Genomic DNA, 27,835 nt, shown 5'->3' with positions numbered 1-27,835 from the left:
CCTGTTACTCGCTGGGCAGAGGTGTGCCGTTACCGCCTCCTCCACAGGGGGTAATTGGGCATAACCGTTTTCTTCCACGTGATCCACCAAGAAGGGCACGCGCCAGGACTTAGATAGTTCATTATGAACTTCGGGGAAGAATGGGGCAGATTTGCGGGACGCTGCCATCTGATGCCGTCCGGACTGCAGAAACCATTCATCGAGGCAAGACTGTTTAGGTTCCTCTGGGGGAGACCACTCAAGGTAAAGCTCTTCGACTGCCCTTGTAAGGACGCGGAGCAACTCCCTGTCAGTGGCACATGCACATTCCTTGCCCTCACTGGGGGGAGGGGCGGTAGCATCATCCACTGACCACTCGCCTGATGCAGTGAAAGACATGACATCGTCATTATCATCCCCAGCTCCAGAACCGCTGCACAAGATGAGGCCTCCCACTCTTTCATTAGGTCGGAGCTCATCTCGCACATAGTGTATCGGAAAACATGTGCGCCGGAGAGATTGAGGGGCTCACGGCGCGTGTGCCTCCACAAAGACCACCTCAAAATCATCCTGCTTGACCTTGCGGCCCCACCATGCCTCCTCGTGTGAATCCTCGGGTATCACAGAAGAGGTGGGTGGGACATCTTTAAAAAGACGTGAACATGTAAGTGACTCTTTTAGATATCAAAATATATAAATTAATATATATTTATATCACACAATATACAATACACAATTGCTTTGTAAGGATACACAAACCCTGCTGAAGTGCTGCGGGGAATCAGGACGCTGAGGCCCGTTCACAAGCGAAGCGTCAATTGGTGAGGCGGTGTGATGTTCGCCGGAGCACTGCAGGGGAGCGGAAAGTCTTCCTGTGTTGATTCCGCCCGCTGACTCGTGTATATCCACGGCGAAGGTAGAGGGCTTCTAGACAAGAGAAGATCGCCGTCTTGAAGGAAGCAATTCTGAGGAAATGGTGTTTGTGCACCTGTTTTTATAGCGGACAGTTTCGCACCAAAACAGCGCGGGCTTCAAACTCCATAGCCAATATTAGAATATTGGCCTTATTGTAGAGAGGTTTCAACTTGGTCGTGTAAGAAGACACTCCCCATATGCGTTACTACGCAAAGTCGAGTGTACTGAGTCGTAAGGGAACTGAACAATACAACACTGTTTGTGTAACATTTTCGTTAGTTTTTACTCCAGACAGAAAGGTATGACCAGTGAGGAGAGTGTGACGTAAGTGATTGTGGTTGGAGGAGGGCTGAGCTATATAACTCACAGTCTGCTACTCCTCCCTTTTGCCAGTGGAGTTTCACTACGAGCTTCTGCACCACACAGGGCAGACGGGAACACAAACACAAGTAAGTCACTCTGCATTTCACATATCAATCTCCATATTCTATAAATAAGAGCATCTGCAATGTATCTACTCGAGCTTTCATACATCTGCATCGTTGGGAGACTGTTCTGCCGTGAGAATGTGCACTGGCTCGACTCCATGTCAGTTTCTCCCTACTGTTTCACCCTTTGCTCTAATGCCTACGTGGACTTTGTGTGGACAGTCACAAATGCCGCTTTTGTCTAAAACATTATCACTCGGCGACCGGAAAAGGTTGTTTTCAACGCACATTTATTAAACGTTGTCATACACGTAACAGTATGGTTATAATGGATATATAAGAGTAAAGTTTTCCTAATCCAGTGTGTGTTAGCGCTCGCGCTAGCTGGGTTACGTGTCACTGTCGCGCACGCGCAGTTGAAAGTTTACTGGACAAGTTTTTCATCTCAACAAACCGGAGAAACTGGCGTATTCTCCAAAGCCAAACATAATTAATTCATGAAAAATGTACCCATAAATCTTTTCCGAGATGCAAAGACGTTTAGAGGGAAACGGTTGTGAAATTATCAAGTGTTAAGGATGCAAAATCCGTCTGTTCCAGTCCGTTAGCCGTTAGCATGGCGTGCCATGAGTTGACGTAGCACTCATATTCGCTGAGAGACGAAGTGTTTTCATGGTTCTCTTCTGCACCGCTCTTTTACAGACAAAAATGTGTTTTCTATTAAATGAATACATTTTTAATAATTTTCCCAGTTAGGACTTGTGTCCTTGTGAGAACAAATGTTAATCGCCATATTTAAACCTCCACAAATCTGACATACGCAGGAGCGGCCACGTTAGCAAGACGAGAGAGCTGCTGGGCCTTTTCAACACACTTCATAAAACAAAGGTTTTATCATAGGGAACATCAGACATGGCTGGCCGTCTTGATAATTATGTATCGACAAGAATATACAAGCCATCTTCAGACATGTCTCGATTTTAATCTTTTAAATCCCGTGTATATGAGAAGACGATTAACAAGTAGTTGACTAAACTTGCTTGTTTGCTTCCCATTTCCAACTTCACTCCATAAGTAACATTTGCAAGTATTTTAAATCCGCGTAGAGGAGATGATGATGACATTTGCAACGTCAAAGGAAACGCAAAAAAAAAAAAAAAAAAAAAAAATCATGCCACGTGTACCCTGGTCTTGGAAAACTAACATTTGGATCATTCCAGTGACTGAAAGTGACAGTGTCTCCTCCTCCCCTTATTTTATTTTTTTTTTTAGGCAAAAGCTGGCAGGCTGACACGAACGGGCAGCTTTACAGGACGGATTCTCTGGTAACTGACCATTTAGCTGGTAAGATTATTAATCACATTGTTTCTGCTAGAAGATTAAATTGCTCACAGGCCCAGGGATCGCCTTGCATGCTGCATGTTTGACCCTGGGATTCGCTACTTGTGTAGATCTTGTGTCTCATAGCCACAGGGCACAAGTTGTTTGCCTTGTGTGCATAATTAAAATGAAATCAAATCTTCTGAGTGGTTATATGATGCATTTTGTTTGTTTTTTAACATCATATTATGATCATCTGATGAATTATTTTAATGTTCTGTTTGTGGATTGACATGCTCCATGTTAAATTATTGTGAAACTGTGTGAAGTGCATGGACTTTTGATCTGCCTCAAGGAGCTGTATGTATGTCTCTGAAGGTGTTGCCTTTGGGTCTGAATCTTTATGAGGCCTGTAGAGGAAGAGGCCCCTGGAGGGGTGTGCAGAGCAGCACATTTAAACAGGCTTGTTTTGTGTAGAAGGGTTCAGAGTTTGCATGTGGGGGGTTCGGGTGGTGGGCAGATTGTCGGAGCGAACTGGAAGGAATGTTGTATGGCTGAACATGAGTGATTAGCTAATTACGCCAAGGGTTACTCAATCTGTAGATTACAGTCATCTCAAACTGTTGTGATGGTCTCCCATAACAGTCATTTCAAACTGGATTGATTGAAGGTCTCCCATTTTACTACATTTAGTTTGCACACAATTTTACTTCTCGTTACTCAGTATGTATTACTTTTGAAGAGCTTAAAGGACTGTACTTGTCTGCTCGGCTAGAATTTCAGCAGCAAGCATAAGTGGTCTTTCAGAATTCAAGGCTGCATGGCGGTAACAGTAGCCTCTGTCTTATGTTATTTAATATTTTTTTTTATTTTTTATAATAGGCCATAGTCCTGCTTGGGGTATGCAACTGTACTTTAGCCGCCATTGTGCCAAGTAGATATGATTTCACTGAGGTGTGGTGTACATGTTTTCAATTAAATGCAAGCATGCTTTATGGGACTCTAATTTATAAAGTAAAGGAGATTAAAGAAAATATTATTTTCGCTGCTCTACATGCACTGAGTGTAGCATATAAGGGTTAGTGTGGAAATCCTCTTGGCTTCAGAGCTCATTCATCTAACTCCATGGTAACAGACAAGCAGTTTTGACCATCAACATTGACCACGTTTACATGCATTTAAGAAAACGGTTTATTCCAGGGTTTTAGCAGAAAGCTGCGTTCTGAAACGTCATGTAAACAAGAACATTGATTTCCTAACGCCGTTTAAGAGATCAAGACAAAGCGGTTTAAAGAGCACCTATTATGTTTTTTTAAATGTGTCTAATTTTGTTTTAAAGGTCTCATACAATAGATTTACATGCATCCAAGGTCAAAAAACACTTTAATTTGCTCATCATTTAAATTGCAGCATTACCTTTTTTCCCAGTGTCAAAAACGACTCATTCAATGATCCGTTCTAAAGGATTCATTCTAAACTCCTCCTTTCAGAGAGCCTAATCTGCTCTGATTGCTCAGATGTCCCAGTCTGTTGTGATTGGTCTACCACTTAGTGTAGTGTTTGAGGGCAGGTCAAAGCTGTTCGCGAGCAGTCAATGAAGACCAGAGGTGGGTTTTTTGTCTGGAATTACTAACGACTCGTTTCAGGTGTTCAGAATCGGTTCTTTCTTTTTGGGAGTCAATAAGTCTTTGTCGTGCACTTTGATTTTTGAAACTTTGCAGATTTTTTACATTCACAAACAGCTATATAACACACTACATGAAAGGTAATATTTGAAAAACCATAATAGATGCTCTTTAACACATCTAGGTTTCTCTTGGAGAGTGCAGCTTATTGTTGGATTCTAAATGCTTAAGTATGTTCTGATAGGTGTTGGAAGAGTTTGTGTGCGTGGAACAGATCGGGATAGTAAATGTCATAGGATAGAGACCAATCAGTCAGCAGTGGAAAGAATTCAACATTTCTGGGAGTACAGTGGGAAAATCGCACACAAACTATATCCATTTATACACAAATGTAAAATATCGACTGTCCCTAACAACTGCATTTATGCGCTTGTACATTGGTGGAATCCCAGAGTTTTATTGAAGAGGGAAACTATAGTAAGTAAAAGGAAACAAACACAGCAGCAACTCTGGAATATCTGGAAATAAAGTGAATCAACTGAGTAAAAAAGTGACATCTTCCTCGGATGCCATGCTTGTTATTTACACAAGCGTCGTGGGAAAATTACGTTGCTGTGGAGAAAGCTGCTTACTCACTGAGCCACATGTATACGGGAGTAAGGGAATGCCGCTAATCTGTGCATGTAAACAGGAACTCTGTTTTCTCGCAATAACCAGCTTTCTGGTGTCCACGTAAACATAGTCATTGTTTCGTCTTTAGACAGAGCATACAAATTGCTCCTACTGACTATGTTCCCTTATAATATTTCCTAAATTATTTTCAGCTAATCACATTGTTACACAAAATCATGGTTAAGTTGTTGTCCAAGATGTTGCGGTCTTTTATTATGAAAAGACTTATCTCCACCCATACTGATAAACTGTTTATACCATAATAGACCTTTTTCACACTCAGGGTTTTGGAATGCGGAAGTAAACGTTTGCAGGGTAAACTTCGACAACGGTGAATGGGAGATCACAGCAAAAGGCCAAAAGAAAAAAATCCACTATTACGTTTGAATGACTTTCCAGAAGAGTAAAAAAAATAGAGCAGTGAATTAAGCGAGTCAGATGGGAGATGCCAAATTTACTGTTACTCAGCAGCTGTAATCGAGACCCCCTCGCAGCTGTGGCAATTAGTTTTTAAAACTAATTCCATGGTAATATAAAAATAAGCATATGTTACACATTTACACTCAATATTTAAAATGTGTAATATTTAAAAAATTGTACTTTACGCTGCTAAATAAGGTGGAAACGAGTCATCACAGTCTGTGACAAAAGGACTATTGCTGTGTTTTTTGTTTTTTTTTTAAAAAATTTTTTATTTTTTTATCTTTGTGATAATTTTGCTGATAGGCCTGAATCAACAGTTACCTTGATCTGTAATACTCACCGGAGCTCTTCCTTTTCTTAGTGGCACACTCGGACTCCGTGTAAACGTGGGATTTCGACCATGAGCTCAGTCGCTGTACTTACGCAAGAAAGCTTTAATGAGCATCGCAGTGGCCTTCTGCCAGAGCAAGTCAAAGGTGAGTGTAGGTAAACTTGCAAAGTGAAGCAGCCGTGCCATTCCTGGTTAGTTGTAAATGTGTCTTAAAATCTCTCTTCCTGAAAGCTGCTGTGGCAGGCCCTAGCAGTGCAGAAGATGAGGACAGCCTCCCCACCTACAAGGATGCCTTTCCCCCTCTGCCTGAAAAGCCTTCATCTCCAGAGGGGGTTCAAGATGTTGGAAATGCCTGGACAACAAAGCTCAAACCTCTTAAGTCATCAATAATCACCCAGGTATAGCAATGAAGCTAGATACAGTTGCCATCCTACCTGGATAATGTAAAGCTCTGTTCACACTGCCAGGAAGTTTGTTGCTGCATGGTACAAGTTTCTGTATTGTTGGTTGCTAGTAGACGTTTGTACTTCTGGTTGCTCTAACGTCATTGGTGGACCACATAAGTGGCCATAGCTTTTTAAAGTCTGATGACAAATGAGCTGTATTGTTGATAAAAATAAGGAATATGTTTTCTCACTGCTAAAAATAGACATTCTGCTGAGGAACGTGTTTTTAAATAAACTGCAGCATTGCTTTAAATCTATCATATCAACGTGTCCAACTCACTCAGAATTCAGACAATGTTGGACATGTTTTTCCACAATTTAAAAAAATAATATCCATATGTGGCTTTCAAATTTGTGTAGAACAGTGAAATTGCTCACAAAAAACTGTCTTCACTCCCACTGGTAGTCGCTACTGAAAGTCTCTCCTCATTTGTACAAAGCTAAACTGTTCTCAGCTTTGTTGTCAGCAGTCTCTGTCACTTGTCGCCAGAAGTCGCCAACTCTTACTGAAATCGATCAACTCTTTTGATAAGTGGGTCTGACTGAGTTTTCCGCTTTGACTTTTTTCCCCTCAGGTTTTCCATGTTCCTCTGGAAGAGCGCAAGTACAAGGATATGAACCAGTTTGGAGAAGGAGACCAGGCTAAAGTATGTCTTGACATCATGCACAAGACTGGAGCTCACCTGGAACTCTCCATGGCTAAAGACCAAGGCCTCTCCATAATGGTGTCTGGGAAACATGACGCTGTCATGAAAGCCCGCAAAGAGATTGTGTCAAGACTGCAGACTCAGGTATTATGTCTTGTTGAAGCTAGTTTAATAAGAGTTAAATGTAATATTAGATTGAATTTAAGATTCCTATTTTCTGTTGAACAATTTTCTTTTTTTGCACTTGGATATTTTGACATCCAAGAGGTCATTGCACTATAAAATCATGCTGTAAGTTTTAGTACTCAAAGCTTCCTCTCCAGTACAAAAAAAGCATTTATTGTTTCCACCCTGATAAACAACTCGTTTTGAAATCTGCTATATTGTTACATTACAGTGACGTGTAATTTGCATAGTCTCCACCTCCACAACGTACATAATTTTTGCGGCCGGTGAGTTGACCGTGAGAGAAAGAGGCTGGGATACTGCAACACTGAAAGTGGTACTATTGTAACTGTAGTTTGCTTTTAACCAACGAAAAGAGTAAAGTTAGGTCCCGCCATTGTTGTGTTCCTGGTTGTGGAAAAACTGTTTCTGCATAACCTTCTTGAGGACCCATATAATTAGTAATAAGTGGCTAATTCAAAGGAAGTTCAGATTTGAATATTTGGATTATTTGGATACATGGATGAAATCAATTCTTCTGAGAACCAAGTATTCAGGCATTGCAAAAAAACATGTTTTGAAAGATGTAGCAGTGGCAACAAAATTAAACACGACAGTAATGCTGGTGAGTAACAAGTGTAATTCTAATGTCTCATCTGCCTGTGTTCGTTTTATATGCAAGGAATTGTATTGTCAGCTGATTTTATCACAAAATAAATCATTGTCATGACTCCAAAGGGGAGCGGTTCGTGCTTATTACATGGTTACTTACCAAGGAAATACACAATTCCTCACAAAATATTGACTTGAGATTAAATTATTTAAATACAGCAAAAGAACACGGAGCGTAAAGCGCAATGAAAAACAATGGTGAAGTAAATGGTAGTAAGGCTGCCTACTTTCTCACCTGTCTTGTTATAGCCATGGTGTCCCTCATGTCCGTATTTAAGTGGCAAATTTATCACTGGAGACCCCTTCCCCTGGTTGACCGGCAAATCATTCGAGAGTGATTTCCCCATCCTGTGTTTCCTGACACGGGATTCGTATTGAAATTGGGAGATCAAATGGGAATCCCTGTGCCGACCAACGCTTATAAAACACTCCCTACTGCTTGATGCACATTTATTAAACCTTCATAATCGCAGCTTGTGTTCCACTAGTTTCGTTGTTTAAATGGCGTAATTTTATCACCAAATCCTATATGCCTGATAAGTATTGGGGAGAAACAGTTTGAGAGACTGTTGTAGTTTGTGTGCTTTACATAAATTGGGACATATGTCCATATCAATGATTGCCTGGGATTTTGTAATTTGCTTGCAAGTTTTTGTTCTTGGAAAATACAGTTCCACACTTGTAATGGCGGGATGGCGTTTACTTATCAATGATTTTAGTCATAACAGTGGCCGTGTCTTAAAGGTGAAGTACACAGAAAACTGAGCATTTCGGACAGAGGGCCAAAGACAGGGTAGAAAAAGTTCATTTAATAGTACAGTATAAGTGAACCTCAAGGAAGGGAAAAAAAAAAAATAGGCATGTCATGACCCCTTAAAATGTAACTGGTTTAGATTAAATTATTTGGCAAGGCTAATGTGTATACTTGACTACAGGCTTCAGCTACTGTGGCCATCCCCAAAGAACATCATCGCTTTGTCATCGGCAAGAGTGGGGAGAAGCTGCAGGAGCTCGAGTTGAAGACTGCCACCAAGATCCAGATCCCTAGACCCGAAGACCCTAGTAACCTCATCAAGATCTCTGGAACCAAGGAAGGCTTGGAGAAGGCCAAGCATGAGATCCTGCTCATCTCTGCTGAGCAGGTCAGGGACCACATACCACTTTAAGCTTGTTTTACTTCGTCTGTTCAGTTGTTAGCAGCTGTGGAGAATTGTTAATCAAATGGAGTTGCATATTCATCAGTTATTGGACAAAATTATATAGATATTGGTTTGTGAGATGTATCTGTTTTAAGTAATGAACTACCTAGACAACAATTATTTCAATAATTAAATGCAGGACAAGCGGGCAGTGGAGAGACTGAACATTGAAAAGGTGTACCACCCCTTCATCACTGGAGCTTACAACAAGCTGGTGGGGGAGTTGATGCAGGAGACGGGTGCCCGAATTAATGTCCCTCCACCCAGTGTGAACAAAACTGAGATTGTCATCACCGGGGAGAAAGAGCAGGTGGCCTTGGCAATGGTCAAGATCAAGAAGATTTATGACGAGAAGGTAAGCAGAATGGCTCTCAAGAATAATTAATGGGTGTTTTATTGACTCTCCCAGGACCATAGTATGCTCAATGGACTGAATCTCCAAAATGTCAAAGAATTCCAATAATCCTGTATTAATAGCTTTCAAAGAGACTGATAGAAGAGTGCAATTTTTCTGTAGAAGATTTTAATTGTGGCCTTTTGCTGTTTTGCAGAAGAAGAATGCAACAACTATTGCAGTGGAGGTGAAGAAATCTCAGCATAAGTATGTGATTGGGCCTAAGGGTAACACCCTGCAAGAGATCCTGGACAGGACTGGCGTCTCGGTCGAGATCCCACCCCTCGACAGCAACTCAGAGACAGTAATCCTGCGTGGGGAGCCAGACCGGCTGGGCCAGGCACTCACTGAAGTGTATGCCAAGGTAAACAAACTTGATTTCCTACCCTCCTCCATGTTCAAGTACAAGAATGAGGCCTCAGGCTATCCTTCAAGCATTTACCTAGGGAATGTTTTGAAATATTACTGCAGAAATACTTTAAATTTGGCTTTGTAACCTTTTGACCTTTTTATGACATTCCAACCCTTTATTTTCACTGCATAGGCCAACAGCTACACTGTGTCTTCAGTCTTGGCTCCCTCTTGGCTTCATCGCTTCATTATTGGCAAGAAAGGACAGAATCTGGCAAAGATCACCCAGCAAATGCCCAAGGCGAGTCTACTTTCACTAAACGTTTCACAGTGCTTGCCAAATTTCTCCGTTGTCTTTCTCAATGAGTACCATATGTGGAATGTAGCTGGTTTACATGTTTATGCTGCCTATCAGTCACCCGTCAAAGTGACAGTGATCGCATCAATCAGGAATGGTAGTTCCAGAGTATGGCGAATGCCTCAAGAACCACGAAGAAACCCTCAACAGTTGCAAATGGGTTGATGCATTTTATGTAATTGTTACTAAACTAATATAGCCAGGATGCAACTGTACGTGTATAGAATTGGTCACTATAGATGAGTCTCTAAAGATAAGCAGCGACAACAAATGCAGGCTGTTTGTAGAGCTGTAAAGATAAATATGCTTTTATGGTAAAGACGAGGCCAGTTAAATTACATTGTTATTAACAGGTGCACATTGAGTTCACGGAGGGAGAGGACAAGATCACGCTGGAAGGACCCACAAAAGATGTACAAATAGTACAGGGCCAGATTGAAGCCATCGTCACAGATCTGGTAAGAACAAAGCATGTCTGAGTGCCCTAGGATTTGACGAATCAAAAGCGGGCTTCCGCTTACTTTATCTAGCATACATTGGCTTAAATGTATCAAACATGACAGTTACACTTAATTTTTAACCTCTCCATTTGGTTGGTTATCATGTATGCTTTATATAATAGGTTAGTCGAATGGACTACACCGAGATTAGCGTGGACCCCAGATTCCACCGACACTTGATTGGGAAAGGCGGTGCAAACAGTCAGTTTTATTAATTTATAAAAAATAAAATCAAAGTTGTATTTACAGCAGTTATTATGGAAGCAAACTCTTGTGTCCTTCATATTGTCCTTGTGTGTTTCTCTCCATGCCTAGTTAACCGCATAAAAGATCAGCACAAAGTGTCAGTCCGCATTCCACCTGACAATGAGAAGAGTAACCTGATCCGTATCGAGGGTGACCCCCTTGGTGTCCAAGAGGCCAAGAAGGAGCTGCTCGAGCTAGCGTCACGCATGGCAAGTTGGATGGATTTGTAAATGAATAAAGAGGATTTTGTTATCTGCATTGCTGTCTTAATGTTCTTTTGGTTATGGTTTACCACTCGTTACATTTTCATTCTCAAAATTGAACGGCACAATGTTTACATTTTATTTGATTTTTCTACAGTGAATTTATTTTGCTTTAAATCTTCAATAAAGTCAGGTGCTATGATGTGTGGTTGGTATGGGGAAAAATACCCTTAAGATTTACAGCCTTTGAGAATAAAGTGCTTTGGGTTATGTGCAGAAGTTGCTTGGCAACTCATTGCTGAAGGTCTCTGAGTATGTCGCGTTTTCAACAGGAGAATGAGCGTACAAAGGACATGATCATTGAACAGCGATTTCATAGAGCCATCATCGGACAGAAAGGCGAGAAAATAAAAGAAATTCGGGACAAGTTCCCTGAGGTAGGAAATGTTAAAGCTGCACGATATATTTTCCCAACCATGTCCACATGTACAGTGTATTATAGACTAATTGTTTTTTGCCCCATTTGCAGGTTATCATAAACTTCCCTGATCCAGCGCAGAAAAGTGACATTGTACAGCTGCGTGGGCCTCGCACTGAGGTGGAGAAATGCACAAAGTTCATGCAGAAAATGGTGGCTGAAATGGTACAAACATTTTCTGTATCACTTAAGTATTTGAGCAAGCAGAGTCAGAGTAACAGAGTACCAATCTGTGGAATAACACCATTGCAAAATAACTCTGGATTGGTAGTGTATTTCTTAAACTGCCCTAGACTTTTGTTTTCATGTAGGCTGTGATCATTTCAGACCCTTACACTAAATACACTCATTAGTACAGTAAGTACCTTAGTAGGTGACCATTAACTTGATGCTCTCTTTCCAGGTGGAGAATAGCTTTTCAGTCTCTGTGCCCATTTTCAAACAGTTCCACAAAAACATAATTGGCAAAGGAGGAGCAAATATAAAGAAGGTGCGTAGCTTGTTTTAGGACTCTTATGGGATCATCCACGCTCATCCCCTTTACTAACTTACTGTTTTGTTTATCTCCCCAGATCCGTGAAGAGACCAACACTAAGATTGACCTGCCTGCAGAAAACAGCAACTCTGAAATGATTGTCATCACTGGGAAGAAGGCAAACTGTGAGGCAGCAAAAAACAGGATCCTGGCTATTCAGAAAGAACTGGTGAGGTTTTTGTTTTTTACATTTTATGTCTCCAATGTAGTATTTTAATGTGAGATTTATTAGTGTCTTCCAGTTGCTCTTTTCCTAGTTAAGATGTATATAGATGAAATGGTGTATTTATTATTCTCAAATGTTTGTGCAGGCAAACATTACAGAGATGGAGGTTTCCATCCCTTCAAAATTGCACAACTCCCTAATTGGCTCAAAGGGGCGCTTTGTGCGTTCCATCATGGAAGAGTGTGGTGGCGTGCACATACATTTCCCAACAGAGGGCTCTGGCATTGATGCAGTGACAATCAGAGGCCCAGCAGAGGAGGTAGAGAAAGCCAAGAAACAGCTGCTGTCCCTGGCAGAAGAGAAGGTAGGTTTCATTGATAGTTTTCTGGGTACATTTTTGATTGTTCAAGTCTGAAATGCTTTTAAATTAACATGACCAATGATAACTTGTGATTACAGTCTAATCTACTTTTGGTCTACATTTCATTGTATAACTTTTATAATAGCAAACTAAAAGCCACACAGTTGAGCTTCGTGCCAAACCTGAATACCACAAGTTCCTTATTGGCAAAGGAGGTGGAAATATCCGGAAGGTGCGGGACAGCACAGGTGCCAGGATCATCTTCCCTACTGCTGAGGATAAGGATCAGGAGCTGATCACCGTCATTGGTACAGAGGAAGCTGTAGCTGAAGCACAAAAGGAGTTGGAGGCACTCATTAAGAGCTTGGTAAGTCCATGTTTGACTTGAACATTATCTTAAGTAATGGGGAAATTCTCCTTTTTTTCCCCAACAGTAAAATGAGTCTCTTGTGCTCCTTATGGATTCCATTTGTTTAAATGCCTAAATCATAATTTTACCAATTTCAGGAAAACATTGTTGAGGATTTTATGACCGTCGATCCCAAGCACCATCGTTTTTTTGTGGCACGCCGTGGTCAAGTCCTGAGGGACATGGCAGATGAGTATGGTGGCATTATTGTCAGTTTCCCCCGGACTGGCACACAGAGTGATCAGGTCACCCTAAAGGGAGCCAAAGATTGTGTGGAGGCTGCCAAGAAACGTATTCTGGAGTTGATTGAGGATTTGGTGAGTAGCTTACTGAATCTGCAATACATTAACATGGTGCACATGTCAGACAACTGTAGTTATTGTGATGTTGTAATTGGGTAATGGACTAAATGTTACTCTTAATCTGCAGGACGCCCAAGTGACCATGGAGTGTGTGATCCCTCAGAAGTTCCACCGCTCCATAATGGGGCCTAAGGGCTCACGCATACAACAGATCACTAAAGACCACAGTGTGCAGATAAAGTTTCCAGACAGAGAGGACCAACAAGGTTAATACTACTGTGACCTATTAATAATCACAAGGACTTTCATCATGAAAAATCAGTCGTTCCTTGATATTTTGAAATAGAACATGTACTCTAGTACATAAACTTTAAGAAATTTCAAAACCCCCTCCGTGATCCAAAAAGTGTATTGAAACTGAAGCTGCAAAACTATCTAAAACTGTTCCAAAATCTTCACTGTTGGCACCATAGTGCCAACATTAGGAAGGAGTTGCTAAAGTTAATATTTACAAAGGTCGCTGATCAGATTAGTCCGACCTGAACTTCCTGATTATTCCTAGTGCAGTACAACTTAGGCTTTATCTGAGAAATGCTGTCATTTACCACAAAATATTTTTTGTTTTTAAAACTTAAAATTGCACTTAAAATCTAAAGTCTACTCAGGACCTTGGAGATTTTTTTTTTTTTATATAAATGTCTCTAAAATTAATTGTTCAGTTGAAAAACAGTATTGTAGCTTATTTAGATTTTGTTTAGCCCCCATTTAATCACTTTGACCCAGAGGATGTTTAGAGTTTAGTTGTCCAAGTGTTTTTCTGAAGAGTTTACAAAAAATTTCAGCCTCTAAGGATGAAATTTGTGAGCTTTTTCCGTTTTATTCAGCTCCTTCAGCTGATGCTCCAGTGCAGGAGAATGGAGAGGCCAACGGAGAGGTGAAGGAGCCTGCTGACCCTTCAGCCCCAAAGAAGTGTGACGTCATTGTGCTTTCTGGCCGCAAAGAGAGATGTGAAGCTGCTGTTGAGGCACTAAAAGTACGATTCCATCCATCGTCTCATTCAAAAATGGAATGTATTGTAGATCTCAATATTCAGTGTTGAATATTTGTCCTTAGGCTTTGGTTCCAGTGACCATTGCGGTGGAAGTGCCTTTTGACCTTCATCGCTACATCATTGGTCAAAAAGGAAGCGGAATCCGCAAGATGATGGATGAGTTTGAGGTTGGTTGGGTTTTTATTTATTCATTGGAAATTGCATGACTGCACAGTTGTCATGCTCACTGTGATTTAAATATCACTACATATATTTGCTGTAAGATCACACAAGGCTCATGGCTTGTCTATGAATTGGACTAGAGACATGTTAATCAGTGGTCGACCATTGTTATATCGCAGAAATCGATATTTTGTATTTTTAAATTATTGGTATCAGCCACTAAGTTTTCCCGCTTGGCTGATTAGTAGAGGTGTGAATCTTAACTGGCCTCACGATTTGGTTACAATTCAAAGAGTAATGATTTGATTACAAAACGAATCTTGATGCATCTTGTCCTCCCAGTTTTTTTTTTTTTAGTTTTTTTTTTTTTTGTAAATAGTATTAAATAGTATTAAATGATTAATTTATAATTAATTGGCTTTTGAGCCTATAACTATAATCACAGTTATAGGTTGGCTACATGAGATGCTGTATCTTCTGAGTGCAGACGTCCGCTTCTCCTTTCCACAACACTGGTGATAGTGAAGTGACACGCATAGCAAGGTTGCTGCTTAGGAAGTCAATCAAGCATCTTCTATGTGCACTTCTGAATGGCGAGAGACCAGCAATGAGCAACAGCCAATGAAATAGAGTTGGCAAGAGGAGAGGGGCATTGGGAAGCAGGAGACAAAAAACAATTTGAAGGAAAAAAAACATCATCTACGTCTCCCGAACCGCTGTCATTATTTTCAGCTGTTTTTTTAGCTTTCTGTGCAAATCAGTGCAATAACAAGCGTGAGCCCATCTTGCATCTTGTTTGTTGACTTGTCACGAATAAACTCTCCCGTTGCTGTGTGCTTGGGTTTGTAAATTAATTTCAGGATTGTAGTTTCAGTCGGGGACGATGGTCGTGTGGTTGATGCATCCAGTCTGTGATCAGTTCTGTAGTGTGCGCTTGGCTTTAGTATATGCGCATCTAACTATTTGTTTCTAGCATCTCACTCTGGCATGCACATAAGCACCACTGTGCTGCCTTGGTTTAAATTGAACTGAATCAATTGAAAATTTTTCAGAATCGGTTCAAATACTTTGGACAAAAAATCTCAATGCGTCGGAGAATTATTTTTTTTATTTATTTATTTTTTTTATTTTTTTTTTTTCTCCCACTCCTACCAATTAGTTTCTTTAGACATGAGGGCACTGTTAATCGCCTGCTTGCATGTGAAGGAGCTGGCTGAAACATGTAAATGACTAATCACTTTTTTTTTTGTGCCATCATGTTACCACCATAATAGACCAATGTGCAACAGGCTCATTTAAATGGTCCCACATCAGAGCTGTGACAGAATGCGTTAGAGCTCACAATGTTGAAGTTCTCAACCGTTCCCTGTAAGGGATAACTGTATAATGATAAAAATTAAAATATCACTAACTTCTATCATGTACTTTCTGTAAATATCTCATTTAAACCCATGTAATTTTTGAACCTCACAAATCCTCCGTTTCATCCTCTGTAGCATTCATTCTGTCAGCCTGGAACAAAACTCTGTTCCTCTGACTCGCAAATGTTTCATGACGGTCAGTCCTTGACACTCCAAGCAGGTGAACTGAAAGCTGGCAGGAGATTGCTGTTTGCAGGATCTGCACAAGCACGATTTAGAGCACATGAAGCGCTTTTACTTTGAAGTTACTCTAAGTAAATATTCACTATCATTTACTGTGCACTATATGTACTATTAGTTTGACTGTCTTTTTGTGAGAGAATTCGATTGCTTATGTGCACATACCCTCTGTGGTTGCTGGACTACTGTGTACACTTATTTCCTTCCTAATGTATTACAATTTCTTTGTGCAAACATTACAAAAATGGTAAGACTAAACAGAAACCAGGAGAAACTTCTTTCTACCATCTAAAATGCAGTCTTTTAACTTTGTAAAAATACATTTTATATGTAATTTATTATTATATTAAATTGTAATTATATCTGCCTATTGGCCACCCTGCTCTCTGGATATCGGCATTGGCCAAAAACATATCGGTCGACCTCTAATGTTAATACGATGTTATTTTTTTGGTAAATACAAAAACGCAATGTACTTTATAAATTCTCTCTTACTGCTCTTCTTTGAACTGGAAAAAAAACCTTTTCCCTTCAGGTTAATATTCAAGTGCCTGCTCCTGAGTTACAGTCTGACATTATCTCCATTACTGGCCTAGCCTCACACCTTGACCGCGCTAAAGAGGGTCTTCTTGAGCGCGTCAAAGAGCTACAGGCTGAACAGGAGGATCGGGTGAGTTTGAAGCCAGGATCGCACAAACTTTCAGGCAGTTCTCAATTAGCAATGGTGCACATTGCATTCAAACATTTTGCACCAAGTGTTCACACCATTTTTTTTCATTTATTTTGGTCAACAGGCTCTCAGGAGTTTCAAGCTGACCATCACTGTGGATCCCAAGTATCACCCCAAGATCATTGGACGCAAGGGCGCCATAATAACACAAATCCGCAATGAACATGAGGTCAACATTCAGTTTCCAGAGAAAAATGATGAGAACCAGGTGATGGGCGGGAGCCATATTTAGATAAAACTATATTTACATTTTCTGAAGGAAATAACAATGCTTGCAAGGCAGAAGTAGAATTGTAACAGTTTGTAAGCTCTAACTTAATAGCCACCTGCACACAAAACCAAATATATGTATGGTAGATAAGACCAATCACAATTGAGGATGCAAATATATGAAAGAAATCACAATAGCCTTGCAAGCAGCGTTGTGTAAAAAAAAAAAAAAAAAAAAGGGGACATTTTTTTATGACCAAGAACTTTTTAAATTTGATTTGGTCTACTAGGATCAGATTACCATTACTGGGTACGAGCAGAATGCTGTGGCAGCACGTGATGCCATTCAGGCTATAGTGGATGAGCTGGAGGAAATGATCTCTGAGGACATCACCCTGGACAGCAGAGTCCATGCTCGCATCATAGGGGCACGCGGCAAGGGCATACGCAGGATCATGGATGAGTTTAAAGTGAGTTGGCAGAAGTGATAAGTCTTAACCAGTTCTACATGTTGAGGACATTTGACACAAACTTGTGATTTTAGTATTTTGATTTCCAATCTTTTGAAGTAATTATACATTATAGCTTGCCAATGTTTTCATTTGTCTGAAGGTCTTTTAGTTTTTGTACCATATTTTCCAGAATATAAATTGCAGTTTTTTCATCATCTGAAAGGTCCTGCGACTTAGTCCGAAACGACTTGTACATAATTTATTAGGGCTGCAACAACTAGTTGTCGATTATTATCGATAATGGAAATCATCAACTAATTTCATTATCGGTTTGTTGGATATATGCCGTGAGCACGGAGAAGCTCCATCAGTGACGTCACCTTTCAGCCCAGTGAAAATGTGTTGCATGATGAAACTCGTTTGAAAAACGAGCTCAAGCGGAAAAAACACGATCCAAGTTGTCCAGCGCATGAGAGCACTTTATAAACACTTCAAAGAAGATTATAATAAACCTACCCTGTGGAGCAGTTGCTGCCTCAGGTGCGTTGAAAGAGTGATTGATGCGCTTAAGAGTTGTTTCTCTCCAGCACATGACTTACATTTCACTGCTATTTTCAGTTTTATAATGTATGTTATGAATTCAAAATCAGGTGCGTATTTCCGTGTATTTTGCAAAACTGTTTGTTTTTAACCACATGCGAGTCTCCGTTAAACTTCACTGAGCAAGCAAGTGCACGCATTCACATCAAACTGATCGCAATGGAGAAAGGGAGCGCAATCGCTTTGATTTAAACTCATACAACGTCATACCGCGCTTCAGTTTCATTGTAATCAATTGTGCAGCATTCGTTGTCACGCTTATGTCTCAGAGGTTAAAGTGTGCAGTTTAAAGTGTTTTAGATCGTTTCTCATCATGTAATTGCATATAATACAAAGAGCACCGGGATGAGACTTTAAAGCACGAGTATCTGTATTTTCTACGAAGTTGGCAAATGTTCAGTTGTAAGTCAAAGCCACAGGTGAGATGGTAAATGAAGCTTGCAGTGCGCTTTGTTTCATGGCAGAAGACTTCGGGCTGTGAAGACTTCACGGCCGGGGTTGTCTTAATCCACCACTCTCTACCTTTTTTTTTTTTCTCTTCTTGAAAGTCATTCAGATGTAATAGTGGATTTTTTCTTTTGGCCTTGGAGTTAATGGCTAAGTGAAAATAATATTTGCTGTGATCTCCCATTCACCGCTGTCGAAGTTTACCCTGCAAACTTTTACTTCCGCATTCCAAAACCCAGAGTATGAAAAAGGTCTATAACACTGTTTGAATATCTTCATTGAAAATGAATGATAGTGTAATTTATACAGCGATGGTGCTGATTAATAACAGCTGCACTAGAATGTGCGAGCTTGTTAACGTTTCGTGTGTGATTGAGTCCTAAGTGTCCCAATGTTCAGTGGATCAGTACCTTTACCAGTGCCCGAATTAGTGTCCATGATATATTGATTCACGACATAGGGAGCTGATTGAGACGGGGAGTTTTCTTCGGCAGTGTGGACCGGTGCTTTGTCTCCCATGTTGCAGGAGAACTTGTGAGTGAGTGGGGCAGAGGGAGAGTTGGGGTGGAGTTGCGTGGAGAGTGTGATAGAGGAGAGAGGCAAACACTGTATTTTCTCATCCTATGTCGTTTGAAAATATATCTATATTTCTTAAAGTCGATATACCGCCCAGCCCTAGTTGATTATACTATATTAAACTGTATATAATGCTGAATATAATGTATAATAATGCTAAGAGTCCTGATATTTGATAGTGCTCCTGATAATGCCAAATGTAATATCTGATTCCACCAGTAAATTTATACCATGGCAAACATTATTTTACTGGATAAACATGCACATATTTTTTAAAAGAATAGTTTAGAAACATGTAATCAGGGACAATAGCATTTTAAAACCTACAATATTAATTGAAAATACTTAAAAATGTATGTAATCAGTGACAGTGTACAAGCATACTTTATGAATCTAACACAATTATGAATTTTTCAGCTAGACAGAATTATTATTATTTCTATTCTGGGGTCCCTATTGCACTCTGCAATGTCCCACTCCAGTCCTGATGGATCATTTTACTCTTTAATGAACAGTACTTTTTACACTAAGTTTTACAAGTAATAAGAGGATCTGTTTTGCATATGTACTGAAAGTAATAATAATAAATTCAAACTTTTCATGATTTCACGTTGTTCAAATATTTGTGACAGTATAGAATCATGAATTAATGTAAATCGAACAAAGTCCTTACACCCTTTATCATTTCTGTTTAAAAATAAAAATAAAAAATCATTTTAATAAAGGAAATACAATTTCTTTTTTAATCCGATTAATTGAAGAAATAATTATCAAAATAATTGTTAGTTGCAGTCCTGTAATTAGTACATAACTGATGTCAGCTGGTCAAACACGCGCACCAAAACAAATGAAAACATCAGTCATAGAGACGGTAGAAGCATTTTTCAGTTGCCAATTCACAATATTTTGCTTTTTACAAAATATTTTATGCAACCAGTATAAATATTTTGTCCATCGTAACTTTATTGTTCTAACAAACTCTTGACTGCTGTCAAACGCAACTCCTAATATGCCCAAAAAAATGACGTTTCATCCTCATAGTAAATGCATTCAGTCAATGAACAGGAGAATTAATACATTGCAAAGAGGGTTGCAAATATCAGAAATATTCACAGTTGCCAGTGTAAATAAATGAATAGAATACAACAGGCATATGGTTTTACTCAGACTAAAAGCTTTTTATATGTGCACAACATAGTTATAAACAGATGTGGCTTTTTTTTTCTCAACAAAGAGATTTTGACCTGTAGTCAGGTGTGACTATTTCTGGAAAATACAGTACTTTTAAGATAGGGAGGTAGAGATAAACCCCATGACATGTTTGAATACAGTGATAGTTTTGAATGCATAATGTAGATAATTAAAAGGGATCAAACAAATGGAAAACTCCTTTTTGCCTTTCCAGGTTGATGTTCGGTTCCCTCAGAGTGGAGCCACAGATCCAAATTTAGTGACTGTGACTGGTCGTCCAGAGCAGGTGGATGAAGCCATTGATCACCTTCTAAACCTTGAGGAAGAATATGTAAGATTTTGCTTTACTTGCAAATGCAAGAATAAATTATTTAAATGCCAACTTTTCTTTGAAGGTAAATTTGTCTTTCACATTTTTCTCTCAGATGGCTGATATGGTTGAAAATGAAGCCAAAATGGCCTATATGAAGCCTTCTGGTTCCAATGCTGGCAGCATGGAAGAATCTCGTGGTCCATCCAAAGGATTTGTTGTGAGGGAGGCTCCTTGGACCACTAGCAATGAGAAGGTAAACTAATATTGTCTCTTGAGTGCTATACTATCTTAAAGGGATAATTCACACAAAAATGAAAATTCAGTCATTGTTTACTTACTCCAGTGTTGTTTAAACCCCAGAATGACTTTTTCTTAACACAAAGGGAGAAATTGTGAAAAAATTGTGCTCCATGATGTCATACAATGGCAGTTTATGGTGACTACATCTTCAAGCTTCAAAAGCACACAAAAGTATAATTCAGAGGTCTAAAAAATTATTCCATGAGACTCGTAATTATGAAAACATAAGATTTGGTGAGAAACAAACCTAAATCTAATGTATTATTTAGTGAAACTGTTGAAAGACCATTGATCTCTGCGTTCATGAGACTGTCTGCTACAGCTATACTAACTACACAACACAGCTGCACACAAACCAGAGAACAGAACTTACTATATAAGTCTGAAGAGTTTGTAGTAGAAGAATAGATGTTTTTCTTATTTGTTTGAAACCGACTACTCAATCAAACTGAGAGAGATAGACAGAGGAAGTTGAAGGCAGCTACAGTCTCACTGTGACCTAACCTGATGGCAAACGACATGCTATATCAGTTTTTGTCTTAACCAGGCATGAGACATTCTATGGATCGTTTGGTTTCTATTTGTGGCAGCATGCCAGGTAACCCCGTCCACTTTGATCTGGCACCGGTCCAAAAACGTTCTCATATTGAAGCCAGCATCTCACTAGCCGATTTAAAAATTGCTTGATTTTGGCTGATCATGTTATACCTACAGAATGTTTTCGCAGAGGTCCATTACACACACACACACACACACACACACACACAGGTTCAGAATGAAGAGGAGGTGACAGACATTCCCGCCGCCTCTATCTCTCTGTTTGATTGAGTTCTCCGTTTCAAACACAAAAGGCTGGGCATGGAAATGCATCTATTCTCCAACTACAAACTCTTCAAACATGTTTAGGAAGTTTGTGTGCAGCTGTGTTATTTTCTGTTGTTACTTAGTATCGCTGTTGCAGACAGGTTTTTAGATGAACAAAACAAGGTTTTGACTTGCACGCTCAGAGCGGGGGCTGTGTATTCTGTTGCTCTTGTGCACCAACGGTCGGTCAGCAGATTCACTAACTAATACATTAGACTTCGGTTTGTTTCATGCCAAACCTTATCGTATGCTTTCAGAATAATGAGTCTCATGAAATAATTTATTAGACTTCTGAATTATACTTTTGAGTGATTTCAAAGCTTGAAGACAGTCACCATAAACTGCCATTGTATAACCTCACTGAGCACAACATTTAACAATTTCTCCATTTGTGTTCAGAAAAACAAAGTCATATGGGGTTATAACAACACAGGGGTATGTAAACAATGACTGAATTTTAATTTTTGGGTGAACTAACCCTTTAAGCCATCTTTACATGGCAAAGGTGGCACAGAAACTGCATCTAAAGTGGCATTTAGGTGCATTTACACAGCCTGTTTAATGCTGCTCAATGCAGGCTTAACTCTGCTGTGTAAAGATGCCTAAAGTTCATATCACAAAGGGCAATATTTTAGAAGCCAGAATCTCAGTGTGACATTTCACTAATCTTTTGGTTAATTAATATTTATTTCATTTTACTTAACTAGTGTTCGCTTTCTGCTTGCAGTTTGAAATCGCAGTCGTGAAGTGTTAGTCATGAAATGCAAATTCAGTTTCAATCAAAATTCTAATTGTGAATTTGGATTTGACATACTGTTACTGTTTTTTTTTTTTTGCTTTAGGCCCCTGATATGAGCAGCTCTGAGGAATTCCCCAGCTTTGGTGCACCTGTGGCTGCTGCAAGATCATCTCCATGGGGACCTAAACGTTTCTGAAATGTGTGTCTGTCAACATTTGTTGCAGCCTCTTGGTCCCCTCTACAATTGTCCCTTATTTGACCCATGTGGATGTGGACTGACCACTGATTCTGACCCCCAATATATCAACACATTTCCTTTTACTCGAATAACATTTGCAAATAAACAAGTCTTGATCCCCAAAACAGGTGGTAAACATTTTTATGATAGCAGCCTCTACCTGGTCTGCCACAGTTTTGCTGAATTTATATGAAATAAGTCAACCTGTTTGCATGTAGAGAGATTCACAAATAGAAGGATAACAAAAGTACTCCTGACAATGCTTCAGGTCTGTAACAATCCAGGTTTAAGTGGCATTTGATATGACTTCATTACAAAAATATTATTTCATTACAAAAGTTAGTCTTTGGTTTATCACGCTGCTCTGTTTCATAGTTGCCTTTGCAATGGGGTTGGGGGAAAATATACTGTTTACCTCTAAAAGATGATGCTTCTTATTGAATTCAAATGCATTCTTAGGAAATGGGTAACCAGTTGTACTTTGCCTCATTCACAAGGGTGTGAGACATTTCAGTGGTCTCTGTCTCCCTCCCTATTTTATCTAACTCTTCTGATTTGGGCAGGGGAACTTATTCCATGCAGCCTTTAAAACTTTCAGACTTCAAGAGTGACTCTCACTACAGAAGTATTTTCAAACTGCCATTTGCTGTGGGAGTCCTAGGGATGTAGTCGCTTATGCAGTCCCAGTGTTCCCAAAGTCTCTAAATCTTAAACTAATGGCTTATACTTTTTCATTTTCTTTTTGATATTTAGAAGTCATGTTTATTAAAAAACAGTGAACATATAACATTTGGAAGGAAAAAAGCAGACCATTTTGTGCCAATGGAATGTCAAGTAATGTCATGTGATGCTCATTCTTGCTAATGAGTCAGTTGTCCAGCCCCTTGTTGTCTTCCAATTGCTATGCAGGTTGGTCTGAAACCATAGCAATGGCCCTCTTAATAGCCTTATAAGAATTATGCAAAGATGACACGGTAAACAATTATGGATGACACTGGAAAATAAACTGTCCAAAAAATAAAAATAAAAATTGAAAATGTATCTGGCCCTGTTGTAGCAAGACTGGTTGCTTACACATTTACAATCAATAAACAATACCATTATGAAAATATAGGCTGTTGGTATTGGATAAGATGGGATGTAAAGTAGCTGAATGAAACACAAACTGTACAATGTTTGTTGAAGAATAGGAGGGCAAAGTTGGACCTTTGTATATCCACCCATAAAATTTAAATGAATTAATAATGAGACATGTCACAGTAAAACGTGGAATTGCCGCACGAAGTAGCGTTTTTGTTGAGTTGATGCCTAGCAGATGATTGATTTTTTTTTTTTCTGTGAGTAAAAGTGTCTAATTAAAGGGGTCGCAAAAAGTACTCGGTTAATTTACCTGATGAACTTTCACCTTTTGCTGACCCTTTATGCTTCACTTCACCTTTATTAGAAACTGACTCATAAGTGCCAGCTTTACATGTCATACATTCTGCTTCCCACGGATCTCGACCTGGACGAAACCATGGGAATTTTTTGTGCAAATCTTCTGTAAATTTGCACTTTCGTTTGGGCATTGTTTCCACTCCGCTGTCATTTGCTGCTACTGTCAAGCAACTGTTAGTGCGGTAAAGTTAGTTTTATATTTGACATTCGTTTGACATTCGCGACAATACCCATTAAACTCTCCATGCCTATCACATTTTCAAGCCAAACCAACTTGGAAATGCATGAATAGGTTTTCTTTGCCTAGCACAAAGCTGAATTAAAAAAAATAATAATAATATACATTTTATTAGCCCTATAAATCATTTAAACAATTTAACCATTTGATATTATGACATCACAACAAATATGAAATGTTCTTAAAAATATTCCTTTCATGACACAAGTCTCTGACTATGGAATTAACATTCTATATGCTTTCAAATAAATATAGTAGTGTAAATAAATGTTTGTAATATTCTAATTCCTCAATGACCGTTTGACCTAGAGACATAAAACCAACTGTAAAACACTCCGAATATTATTCTCCATATAGCACAAGTATAGACTTGTTTTTAGGAGTAAATGCTCAGCACTTTTTATACAGATTCAATTATCCCTATAAATCTTCTTTTTTTTTCTTTTTTTTTAATTTATTTTTATTCAGCTTTGTGCTAGGCAAAGAAAACCTATTCATGCATTTCTAAGTTGGTCTGGCTTGAAAATGTGACAATGCATGGAGAGTTTAATGGGTATTGTCGTGAATGTCAAACGAATGTCAGATATAAAACTAACTTTACCGCACTGCAACAGTTTGATGCCGAACACAACAGCCCTTCGCGCGTTCGCGGAGAGATTGACAGGCAGGAATTTGGCCAATAGTTGCTGCAAGCCTCTTATAATCGACCAATTGGTGTGCGAGAAGGCGGGACTTACAAAGAATGATTAAAGCAATGCAAACATGCGCGCACACCCAATGAAGTATCAGACCAGATGCACATCATAATACAACTAAAGCCGAATCCCGGACATTTTCGCAAATTTAGAAATCACGGCCGGACCTTTTTTTAAGGTCCGAAAAAGAAGAAATGTCCGGGGAAAAGAGGACGTATGGTCACCCTGATTATATTAATGACAAGATTCCTCTATTTTGGGCCAATTCCAAATGGCATTTTTGCGCAACTGCGGGAAGGAGGCAGAATGAAAGTGAGAAAATGTATATTTTTACGAAGAGTGCTACTTCAAAACTGTTAGAGAAGGGTACATTCATACAGTAATGCCATGTCCCTTTCAGCTTTCCCACTTCAAGGATTCTGCCCTTCGAAGTCAGTTGGGCTTAGGAAATGCTAATTATAGTCCCACATGAACATGGAAATGTATATCAGGGTAAGTTTCTCGCTGGCATGGTGTACAGTTCACTACTAACAACCACGGTGTGGTAACTTGATGTAAAATGTGTATTTAAATGAATAGGTGTCATTAATGTTCCTTTATTTAGGCTACTATGAAAATAGTTGATACTTTATGATTACTCTAATTAATAAACTAATACATAGTTAATAGGCAATAAACTGTTAAGCATTGTGTAGCTAATACGAGTGTAGCAATGTTCACATTAACACGTTATCATGTATTACCATATAAAGCCTTAATGGTTATTTGTTTTATTTGTGTACGATAATGTGTTTTTCTGTGTATAGTGAAATTGTTTGATATCACGAGAAAAAGGCACCACAGACAGCAATAAAAGGCAAAAAAAAAAAGAAGAAGAAAAAAAACTATATGATTAAGGGACACAGTTGTCAAGCATCTGCGAAGAGTCATCAGTTGTGCTCCCGCTGCTCCGTGCGCGTTTAGAGAGAATCTCTGTAAACTTTTTAAAATAAAATCAAAATTCACTCAACGGTGCTGCCGCATCACATTAGTTCTGAATCAAAAGTCTACACTTTGTTCTGTCGGTCATACAGTAAATCCTAAAGAATGTGAATTGAGTTTATATGGCTCGTTGGTCTAGGGGTATGATTCTCGCTTTGGGTGCGAGAGGTCCCGGGTTCAAATCCCGGACGAGCCCATCTTTTTTTTTTTCCATCTCTTATAAAGAAAAAGAGATAAAAGTATGTGACGCAGTTTTACAGCAAAAAAAGATATATAGACGCATATACATTCAATCCATATCAGTAACAAAATCCATCTGAAATTCCATATTCTCAGAGGCGTTGGTGGTATAGTGGTGAGCATAGCTGCCTTCCAAGCAGTTGACCCGGGTTCGATTCCCGGCCAACGCAACATGTTTTTACTTCAACCTTTTGAAGCCAACCTCATATATATCAAACAATATGAATGCATACATTTTACATCAAAGAGTGATCACACAACCACCCCTGCTTTAACAAGGAAATTAACTTCAAAACCAGAAGTTCTGTTGAGATTGACTTCAACATGGTATGGGGTCTGCAACCAGCCTAGTGGTCAAAATGTTGTTTGTCTAATCTATTAAACCCCTGTCCCTGCTATTAGCTTAGTTCACTTAAAGAAACTGGTTGATCCTTTATTACTTTCCTAATTTTATGTCAACTAATTATAAAATGTATAAAGACTTGCATGAATTAATAATGAACAATTGCATTTTCATTAACTTAAAAAAAAAAAAAGATGAATACATGCTGTACAAATATACTGTTCATTGTTTGTCCATACTACCTAATAAATTAATGTTAAAAAACTGAATTTATAGTGTTACCAATACAACCTTATTGGAAAGTGCAACTGAATCATATTATTAAAAAATTTCCTTGTTAAAAAAAAAGAAAAATGTTTTACTCCTAAAGAAATGAATAATTGTTTTGAAACAAATGTATAAAATCATGAGTATAGGGTTCATTTAAGGACATTCTCAGACCTCAGTGTCAGTTCTCAGACATCAGGCAGAATAGCATCGTTCCTCAGAATAAAATGGTTCAGGTCTCAGGAAGAACACAGACATGTCTGAAGTCTCATAGTATAAGGCATCAGACCAAATGGCCTTAGACCAAAAGGCATCGGTCACTGAATATTTGAAGTAGGATGGCAATGAAAGGAGTTTTATTTAAATGAAACAAAACCAACAAAATACAAACAAAACTCACAAGGGAGAGTAAAACCACAGCAAGGAAGAGAAAAAAAAAAAAAAGGAAAACTGAACAAAACTCACAAGGGAGAAACAAAATAACAAAGAAATATATTTAAAGATGAAGTGAAGATTGTGTACAGGTGCTGCTGATCAACTAATGAGCAGAGCAAATCAGCATAGCTGGCAACGCTGATTGCACTGCTGAGCAGCACCAGAGAGAAACACGAGGGAAAGAGGAAAACAAAAGCATATGGACAACCTGAGAGATGGGTGGAGAAAACTGTCACAACTCTGCAAATCAAGAATAAACAAGACCAAACTATCAGGATCATGACAGCATCAGACCAAAATTTATCAGAGCAAAAGGCATCAGACCCAAAGCCCCCCTTTTATTGATTAAGACAGAGAACAAAGCAATTTTAAACTTCACAAATTTGTCTTGTCAGGATTGTTGTTTAGATTTTGTTGCTTTACTACTGAGGATTGGATGATTATAATAATAACAACAACAACAACAACAACAATAATAATAATTATTATTATTTTACTGTATTTATAATGTTTATATATTTGTTTACACAGGCATCTTCAAATTCTGTTGTTGGATGATAACGATATTGAATCATTAACAAATTGTCTTTTATCATCATC

General features: G+C 39.0%; 1 protein-coding gene and 2 non-coding genes across 3 annotated transcripts; all 3 read left to right on the top strand.

Annotated features, from left to right (window-relative positions):
- The first annotated feature begins 1,247 nt into the window (after nt 1-1,247).
- Nucleotides 1,248-23,645, top strand: LOC127448872 (vigilin-like). Its single transcript, XM_051711766.1, has 28 exons — nt 1,248-1,343; nt 2,595-2,666; nt 5,724-5,838; nt 5,925-6,091; nt 6,715-6,930; nt 8,559-8,765; nt 8,962-9,177; nt 9,374-9,580; nt 9,761-9,868; nt 10,279-10,383; nt 10,548-10,626; nt 10,741-10,880; nt 11,207-11,311; nt 11,404-11,517; nt 11,756-11,842; nt 11,925-12,056; nt 12,199-12,417; nt 12,560-12,781; nt 12,922-13,140; nt 13,253-13,391; nt 14,010-14,158; nt 14,239-14,343; nt 16,475-16,609; nt 16,734-16,877; nt 17,170-17,349; nt 20,360-20,476; nt 20,571-20,711; nt 22,465-23,645. The coding sequence occupies exons 3-28, from the start codon at nt 5,763-5,765 to the stop codon at nt 22,555-22,557; spliced, it is 3,822 nt and encodes a 1,273-aa protein (XP_051567726.1). The 5' UTR covers nt 1,248-1,343; nt 2,595-2,666; nt 5,724-5,762; the 3' UTR covers nt 22,558-23,645.
- Nucleotides 23,646-26,074: 2,429 nt separating this feature from the next.
- Nucleotides 26,075-26,146, top strand: trnap-ugg (transfer RNA proline (anticodon UGG)). Its single transcript has one exon. It is a non-coding gene; the product is annotated as a tRNA-Pro (tRNA).
- Nucleotides 26,147-26,288: 142 nt separating this feature from the next.
- Nucleotides 26,289-26,360, top strand: trnag-ucc (transfer RNA glycine (anticodon UCC)). The gene has a single exon. It is a non-coding gene; the product is annotated as a tRNA-Gly (tRNA).
- The last annotated feature ends 1,475 nt before the right edge of the window (nt 26,361-27,835 follow it).

This window comes from Myxocyprinus asiaticus, chromosome 12, assembly GCF_019703515.2.
Source record: "Myxocyprinus asiaticus isolate MX2 ecotype Aquarium Trade chromosome 12, UBuf_Myxa_2, whole genome shotgun sequence".
NCBI classification, from domain to species: Eukaryota; Metazoa; Chordata; class Actinopteri; order Cypriniformes; family Catostomidae; genus Myxocyprinus; species Myxocyprinus asiaticus.
This window is presented reverse-complemented; position numbering and strand designations above follow the sequence as displayed.